Source organism: Haliotis rufescens, unplaced genomic scaffold (genome assembly GCF_023055435.1).
Source record: "Haliotis rufescens isolate VD_foot unplaced genomic scaffold, xgHalRufe1.0.p SCAF_4, whole genome shotgun sequence".
Classification (NCBI taxonomy): domain Eukaryota; kingdom Metazoa; phylum Mollusca; class Gastropoda; order Lepetellida; family Haliotidae; genus Haliotis; species Haliotis rufescens.
The window spans coordinates 5,883,725-5,892,104 of NW_025964112.1; the positions used below are offsets into that span (position 1 = coordinate 5,883,725).

Sequence of the window (8,380 nt, forward strand, 5' to 3'; positions counted from 1 at the left end):
CCCCACACTTGGGCTTCGACACATACTAGCTGCCACACGATCAAAGCCTTGGTAATCACAACTCAGTCACTGTATATGGTTTGCACAGGGTCGAAGTTAGAATTCGATAGTTATCAGAAAAGTGACAAAATGCCCGACTGACACACAATACAAAAATCAGTAGCAATTATGTAGAAATTGATGAAAAGAAACATTTACGTTTCAATACATTATATAATACTTACCGTTAACAAGTGCAATACAATCGAGTTAAATTACATCAATCCTATCTACAGTCGAACATCGTTATCTCGAGCACCGTTATTACGAATGTACCGATATATCTTGAACATGTTTTCCGGCACTAATCTCAGTCCCGCTTCACTACATAAATGCATATAAATTTGACCGCATATCTCGAGTTCGAGATAAAAATACATAGCGCTATCTCGAACCTTGGACTCGGTCACAACTTTGACATTACATTAGAATTCTGTTCCTTTATCTCGAAGCTGGCATGTAACATCGCTGTAAAAGTACAGTGCAATTTAAACCTTCGTTCAACCACTTGTGTATTTATCTTTTAATCCAATAGTAATGTTAATCTTTATCAACAAATAAAACATCGTGAGTCGACATGAGTGAAAACATGCATGACGGCCCTTCCTGGTTTCAGTCAAAAAGTATAAATCAAAAGAGGATTAAAGCAATCAAAGCCGCGTGAAGCAATATCCATGTTATGAATGAACAAGCTTGACGCGAGAGTAGCATTTTGTTGTTTTTGCCAAATGGACAGGCTAAATAGCGATTGCTGCTGTGCCTAATAAAATACACTATTTGTCACAAATGTTATTGACTATTGGCGACGAAATTGCCATCGCATAAACGTGCGGGGCTCGTAATTCCTTGTATGCAATCGTATTATTTGTATCTATAATACTGTTACTTGATCTGTTTGGATGGTAAGGCCTCCTTATCTCGAATGTCCGAATACCTCGAAGTTACAATACGGCCCCTCTAGGTTCGAGAATACAGGGTTCGACTGTATGTGGTACCACTGTGATTTCGTGATGTCCTCTAAACTACCGGACCATGTGACACAGGTATCACAGTTGTGTTTTGGACCTCAAGTTTCCAGTGTTTCGGCGACTGTTTTCCCCCTAGTAACGTTTCGATAACTTTTGTTTATATTTTGTCAAATCCAATTTTCAAGCGTACAAGCGTATACTTTCGTTTGTCCGACAGTTTATATGAGACCAAGAGCCTAACTAGCTGAATAACTAGTGCGCAACTGGCTGCAATGAAGCCTCATATTTAGACTTATTCCTTGCAGTATTTGCTTTGCGTCATCTTTAAGGTGTATTTGTCCGATCTACCCTTTTTGACCGTTTGTGTGACACAAAAATATTCTCCATCGAACTATGGGTAATACGATTTGCTTCTAGTTTCAAAGGCACACTTGTACAAGAACTCTTATAAGAACTCCCGACATGGTCACAATGTGTGAAGCCCGGTGTCCCCCGCCGTGATATTGCTGGTTTACACGTTCAAGCTGCGAAATCCTCAACACCCATGTGCAGAAGCAACATTGTGTTATTGGATCGCTGTTCTAGAGATCTGAGTACGCTCAGACATAATCCAAATGAATTGCTGTTAAATCTTTCTGCAGAAAAGAAATCAGATTGTTGAAGAGAAAAGCATGTTTGTGTTTGATGTCAGACATAAGATAGTTCAGTTCAAGGAAAGCCCCCGCGTTGCATTTCGTATGTATTGTCGATACCTAATAATACCTACATTATACTAAGGACACAAGGAACAAATGGAATGCTATAGAAATAATAATCACTTATTGAACGACTTGAGACGTATACTTGGTACAACAGGCCGCAATGCAACAGCTGCAGCATCACTGCGTTCCAGTGTCGATAACTCCATTGTGGAAACATGTCAGCCTGGACTGTATCAAGAAACAAATCGGATTTGTTCCTCGGTACCGCATTCCAGATAATAAATAACACGGGGAGTGATTAGCGAGTAATAGCGAAGACGACAAAACCAGACAGAGAAGGATTTTCAATGCTAATTTTGCTGCAAGCAAATAACATAAGATGACGAGAAGCTTGAACTTACACTCTATGAGAGTTTCACAGCACTGAAGTTTGTTCTCATAATCTGTACGGTAACGCTGCCTGTCTTCTGCATGTCAATATACATGTCAGATGTAAAGGCCGTTGTGTATTCCAGCTGTGGGAAATGAGAAGATTGGCCACATATCTAACCACTTTCTGGATTATTTTGGAGCTTGGTGGATGCCAAGCGAGGAATAGTTTTGAGGTTTGCTTTACACGCTAAGTTTTCTTGGTTGATCTGTTTCGAGTTGCGAAAGTGATGCGATTAATACATCTGGGAGCTCGTATTATACATCATTGGAATATGGAGAAAGGGCTTGTCGTTTTATTGTATTAAATTATGCGTGTTAACTGTGCAATAAGAAGAAATTCTCGTGAGGAAAACCAGTGAATGAACATTAGATAATTATTTGCTTATTTTCCAGAACAATACATCAGTGTCGTTACTGTTCAGTGGAAGAAGAAGATAAATAATAGTATTGTTGTATTGTTTCTGCATCTGTTTGTGACGAGTGACACGGGCTGGGCAGGATACGCTCACCTTTTCACGAACACCTGTTTTATATCACTATCTGATAATGATTCATAAACATGTGCTAATAATATGTTCGAAGTCGTACGATGGGCTCTTTTGTCCTTATTTTGGAAAGAGGTTTGTTGCTCTTATTGACATGATGGGTGCTCAATACCTACAATTCTTGCTTCTCAAGGCCCCCGGGTCGCTATACGTACATAGCTTCTCAGGACACATGCATACACGTTTCCTTCTCAAGAACCCTCACTACATACATGTTTTTGTTTCTCAAGGCATCTGCAGTTAGAGACGGGTCCCTACAATCTAAACGTTTCCTTCTCAAGGCCTCTGCAGTTAGAGACGGGTCCCTACAATCTAAACGTTTCCTTCACAAGGCTTCTGCAGTTATAGACGGGTCCCTACAATCTAAACGTTTCCTTCACAAGGCCTCTGCAGTTATAGACGGGTCCCTACAATCTAAACGTTTCCTTCTCAAGGCCCCTGCAGTTATAGACGGGTCCCTACAATCAAAACGTTTCCTTCACAAGGCCCCTGCAGTTATAGACGGGTCCCTACAATCAAAACGTTTCCTTCTCAAGGCCCCTGCAGTTATAGACGGGTCCCTACAATCTAAACGTTTCCTTCACAAGGCCTCTGCAGTTAGAGACGGGTCCCTACAATCTAAACGTTTCCTTCACAAGGCCTCTGCAGTTAGAGACGGGTCCCTACAATCTAAACGTTTCCTTCACAAGGCCTCTGCAGTTATAGACGGGTCCCTACAATCAAAACGTTTCCTTCACAAGGCCCCTGCAGTTATAGACGGGTCCCTACAATCAAAACGTTTCCTTCACAAGGCCTCTGCAGTTATAGACGGGTCCCTACAATCTAAACGTTTCCTTCTCAAGGCCCCTGCAGTTATAGACGGGTCCCTACAATCAAAACGTTTCCTTCACAAGGCCTCTGCAGTTAGAGACGGGTCCCTACAATCTAAACGTTTCCTTCTCAAGGCCCCTGCAGTTATAGACGGGTCCCTACAATCAAAACGTTTCCTTCACAAGGCCTCTGCAGTTAGAGACGGGTCCCTACAATCTAAACGTTTCCTTCACAAGGCTTCTGCAGTTATAGACGGGTCCCTACAATCAAAACGTTTCCTTCTCAAGGCCCCTGCAGTTATAGACGGGTCCCTACAATCTAAACGTTTCCTTCTCAAGGCCCCTGCAGTTATAGACGGGTCCCTACAATCAAAACGTTTCCTTCACAAGACCTCTGCAGTTAGAGACGGGTCCCTACAATCTAAACGTTTCCTTCACAAGGCCTCTGCAGTTAGAGACGGGTCCCTACAATCTAAACGTTTCCTTCTCAAGGCAATTGCAGTTATAGACGGGTCCCTACAATCTAAACGTTTCCTTCTCAAGGCATCTGCAGTTAGAGACGGGTCCCTACAATCTAAACGTTTCCTTCTCAAGGCCTCTGCAGTTATAGACGGGTCCCTACAATCTAAACGTTTCCTTCACAAGGCCCCTGCAGTTATAGACGGGTCCCTACAATCAAAACGTTTCCTTCACAAGGCCTCTGCAGTTATAGACGGGTCCCTACAATCTAAACGTTTCCTTCACAAGGCCCCTGCAGTTATAGACGGGTCCCTACAATCTAAACGTTTCCTTCACAAGGCCCCTGCAGTTATAGACAGGTCCCTACAATCAAAACGTTTCCTTCACAAGGCCTCTGCAGTTATAGACGGGTCCCTACAATCTAAACGTTTCCTTCACAAGGCCCCTGCAGTTATAGACGGGTCCCTACAATCTAAACGTTTCCTTCACAAGGCCCCTGCAGTTATAGACGGGTCCCTACAATCTAAACGTTTCCTTCACAAGGCCTCTGCAGTTAGAGACGGGTCCCTACAATCAAAACGTTTCCTTCACAAGGCCTCTGCAGTTATAGACGGGTCCCTACAATCTAAACGTTTCCTTCTCAAGGCCCCTGCAGTTATAAACGGGTCCCTTCTACCTAGAATACCTACATATTTTCCGTCCTTCTCCTGACTCCTCTATTTCAAGACAGGCCTTCAATGCATACGTACATAACTTCTTTGAGAGGCTTTTAGAAGTTGGATAAATCTTATCCTTACTTATATACGTACATGTTTGCTCCTCAGGGAAAACTATGTCCATGGCAGCAACAACTAGCAGCAGCAAAGGCAGCCATTCGACGTTCTGACATGTCTCCCGAGTATCTTCGTGTTGTTCATTTTGGACGCCCTAAAGGTATGGGTTTTTCTGCTTCTTCTTCTTCTTACAGATTTAATTATATAAATGCAGCAAAGAGGCTGTGGGTGATCCTGGCACAGTCGAGCTGGTTAGGCACATTGTCAGTTGAGGGCCCTTGTCCCCTCTACACGCAGCCCAGAAAATTTGCAGCGTTATTACAATTTACGTCGTAACAGCGCTGGCTAGTCGAATCCACCCAGAACTTTTCGGATAGACTTTAGATAGTGAGTTCGAATCCCGCTACGCTTGGTTTGTCAGCTCTATACCTGTGATCGTGGGTTTCACTTCAAGCCGAAATGCTTTTCAAGGTTGCCCTAACTAAACGCATTCACCAATGCGTTAGAGTTAGAAAATGCAAATGATGACATTTTCTCTTAATTTTTAGAACAAATTTACGTTTTGTCATTTTAATTTCATCTTTTACTTCACAGGGAGAGGAATAGTTGCAAATACTTACATTGCTCGAGGCGAATACGTAACGTATTACAATGGAATACGGGACATCATAGAACCAGATATAGACGACAACACCTACACATTTCAAATAATCCATCGCAGTACACGGTTCTGGTAAGTGTTCTAATTAGGAGCATTGCGAGTTGGCATGGTTTCTGTCCTAAACGTCCCGCTAACTTAACCATGAAGATCCCGTAAAGAGACTTGTTATAATTACAATTTATGACGTGAATACGATACAGTTACGAATCCAGTAGTTCAATTTTGTTTTCGCAGAAAGTGAATCATGTTCACAATGTTTTAGATGACTGTCTCGACTGGATATATGAAAGGAAAAACACATATTAAATACCCAGCTTTATTGTAGGCGTAAGCATTTCACTGAAAAAACCTAACTGAAAACAAATGTGTATTTACTGTGAACCGAAAGTGTCAATAGAATGGTGGATCAGGCACTGTGTTTGAGGTTGGCGAATGGTATACCATCGACCAGCCATGCCAACACATGAAGTTTCATACTCCAGTGAACACACACAAAGTGAAGTTAATTCTCAAATATTTCCGCCCTATTTTATATTCCAAGGGTTGATGCGTCAGACGAAGATGGTTCTTATGGGAGACTTATCAACGATGAATGGAGAATCCCAAATATAAGGTCAAGGACGATCTTTGTGGACGGGGAACCTCACGTTAGTTTCTTTGCATTGAGATCAATAATTGCCGGTGAAGAAATCCATTATGATTATGGGGGCAGTGAGAATTTTCTTCCATGGAGAAAACAGGTATGTACCTGTTGCTATTGTTCACGTTTTCTTATTTCAGCCCCCATACTTTCCAACTCAAGTAATGAGTCACGACAAGGGCCGACAACTCTCGACATTATCTGAGGCATTTCCAGGCATTGCTTTGTTAATGATCGCTTATGTCATATTTAGTGAGTCAAGGTTATCTCCGCTTTGAACAGTTCTCCACGGCGTGTCAAGGCCGGAATTATGCAGGACGTGTATCACTTTGGTGTATTGCCCACAAACATAGAAACACAAGCAGTATATCGGGGACCCGAACCTAAGATCAGGCTTATGGCACGCTTGAGTGAGTCAACTCTGCTCAGCGAAATGCGGGACCTTCGACAAACCTATAAACATCTGGCATGTATCTGGCATCGAATCCTAATATCAAGTTCCTGACACGCTTAAGGGAGACGGGGCGGTCGGGTAGCCTAGTGGTTAAAGCGTTCGCTCGTCACGCCGAAGACCCGGGTTCGAATCCCGACATGGGTACAATGTGTGAAGCCCATTTCTGGCGTCCCCCGCCGTGATATTGCTGGAATACTGTTAAAAGTGGCGTTAAACCATACTCACTCACTTAAGGGAGACAACTCTGCATAGCGAAACTCGGCGTCTTTGACAAACATATTAACACAAACAGTGTGTATATTGGATTTGAACCTAAGATCACGTTTCTGACACGATTAAGGGCGCGCCTTTGGCAACTGGGCCTCCTGTGCCTCGCTGAAGTCATATTGTCCAATGAATACTGTACCCATTGTATGGTAACTTATTTTTTTCTTCAAGATATTTCCATGTAATAAGCGGTGCTTTTTGGCGTGTGTTTGGATTAATGTAAGGTTGGATTAAGGTGAGGATTCTAAACCTGGCTGAGGACATCTTTAGATAGAAATCCACTGATGCTTGAGAGGAGGGGGTGTCGCATTCATGTTGAGTCTAGGGTCTAGGGTCCAGTGGTCGCATTCTTTTGGAGACGCATTAATTTCACGATTTACATTATCTTTTAGATTACCTTAGCAGTATAAATCTAAATGTTGTGTTGGAGACAATATGTACCCTTTTCCTTAGATACATGTAGCTATAACTTCTTTTGATACATCTTCCTCAACGACGATGTACCTATTTTTCAGAACACACACAAAAAAATGCTTGAGAAAAAAGAATTTGATGCAGTGACCGAAATGAATATGTCGTCAAAACAAAAGAGTTTCCAAAAGAATATGATTTGTCGTTCCAATAAAGAAATATTGTCAGAATGAGAAACAAAGCTGAGCAGTATATTTCCTGGATTATATATATAGGACGCGATACTTGTGTTGCAGTGCACATGCCGTGTGCTTTATATGTTATTTACTGTTTCAGGATGTGATTTAACAAAACGATCAAGTGACATCCTGGTTTAACCTTCTCCGAAAAATATCCAGGCCAACTTACAGCTTGGATGGACCCGTCTCACGTTGATATCTGCCCATCGTGAATTCATGTTAAAACTAGCCTTGACAACAAAACATACAATGTGCATCATAACAAAAAGCATACAATCCATAGAGAGTTCAATTGTATTTAAGATGTCATATCCAAAATTTCAAATTCCGGATCCACCCGGCAATGGTTCTTCAATGTGAAGATGACATGACTGGTCCTCTTCGGTCCAAACAGAGATGTGCAGCAGCTCCAAAACGAAAACAATTTACTTTTTCTTTTTTTAAACCACAACAAGCATTACAAATACATTCACGATTAATTAGCGTTCGACAGCATACACTGTATAATTATGGGACTGTCTTTGTTAAGATACCATTTGAATCAAAGACCACAGGTATCTAGACCCTATTGTGAACGAACGGTACATGGTTGAATAAAAGCATTTTGAATGGAACCGTCATTGGTTATGGAGTCTTTGCTGTGTCACATATGAAACACCAACGCCAGAGAATAATCCGTCTCGATTATCCCGATACAGATTCCATTGGGCGTAAAAGGGACAACAGCGGTAAAATATATATGATTGGGTCACTGAAAATCAGGGATGACAGTATACCAGTTGAGGACGCCAAATTAATGTCTCCATTTAATATTTTTTATGGTGAATTGTAAAGTATTCACTTAGAAAGTAAATGATAGCGATGTTTCACTTGAGTTCACATTGTCGGTACTAATTTCATTCCGCCTCAAGGACTGAGCTCAGTAAAGAAATACCTGATGAAAGAACATGTTTTGCCCATCTCATTACTTAAAACATAACGT

The 8,380-nt window shown here is 41.7% G+C and overlaps 1 protein-coding gene across 1 annotated transcript; it reads left to right on the forward strand.

Annotated features, from left to right (window-relative positions):
- Positions 1-1,914: 1,914 nt before the first annotated feature.
- Positions 1,915-8,012, forward strand: LOC124143018 (N-lysine methyltransferase KMT5A-like). The gene is made up of 5 exons (XM_046511799.2): positions 1,915-2,313; positions 4,778-4,886; positions 5,321-5,459; positions 5,929-6,127; positions 7,496-8,012. Exons 1-5 carry the CDS (start codon positions 2,233-2,235, stop codon positions 7,505-7,507), a joined length of 540 nt encoding a protein of 179 aa, XP_046367755.2. The 5' UTR covers positions 1,915-2,232; the 3' UTR covers positions 7,508-8,012.
- Positions 8,013-8,380: the final 368 nt, after the last annotated feature.

Bases quoted from the DNA above. Each gene is read 5' to 3' on its own strand.
- LOC124143018 (XM_046511799.2), top strand. From the start codon at position 2,233: ATGAGAAGATTGGCCACATATCTAACCACTTTCTGGATTATTTTGGAG. The intron at 2,314-4,777 runs GTTTGCTTTACA...TTTGCTCCTCAG, and splicing joins AAGCGAGGAATAGTTTTGAG to GGAAAACTATGTCCATGGCA. The intron at 4,887-5,320 runs GTATGGGTTTTT...TTTACTTCACAG, and splicing joins TCATTTTGGACGCCCTAAAG to GGAGAGGAATAGTTGCAAAT.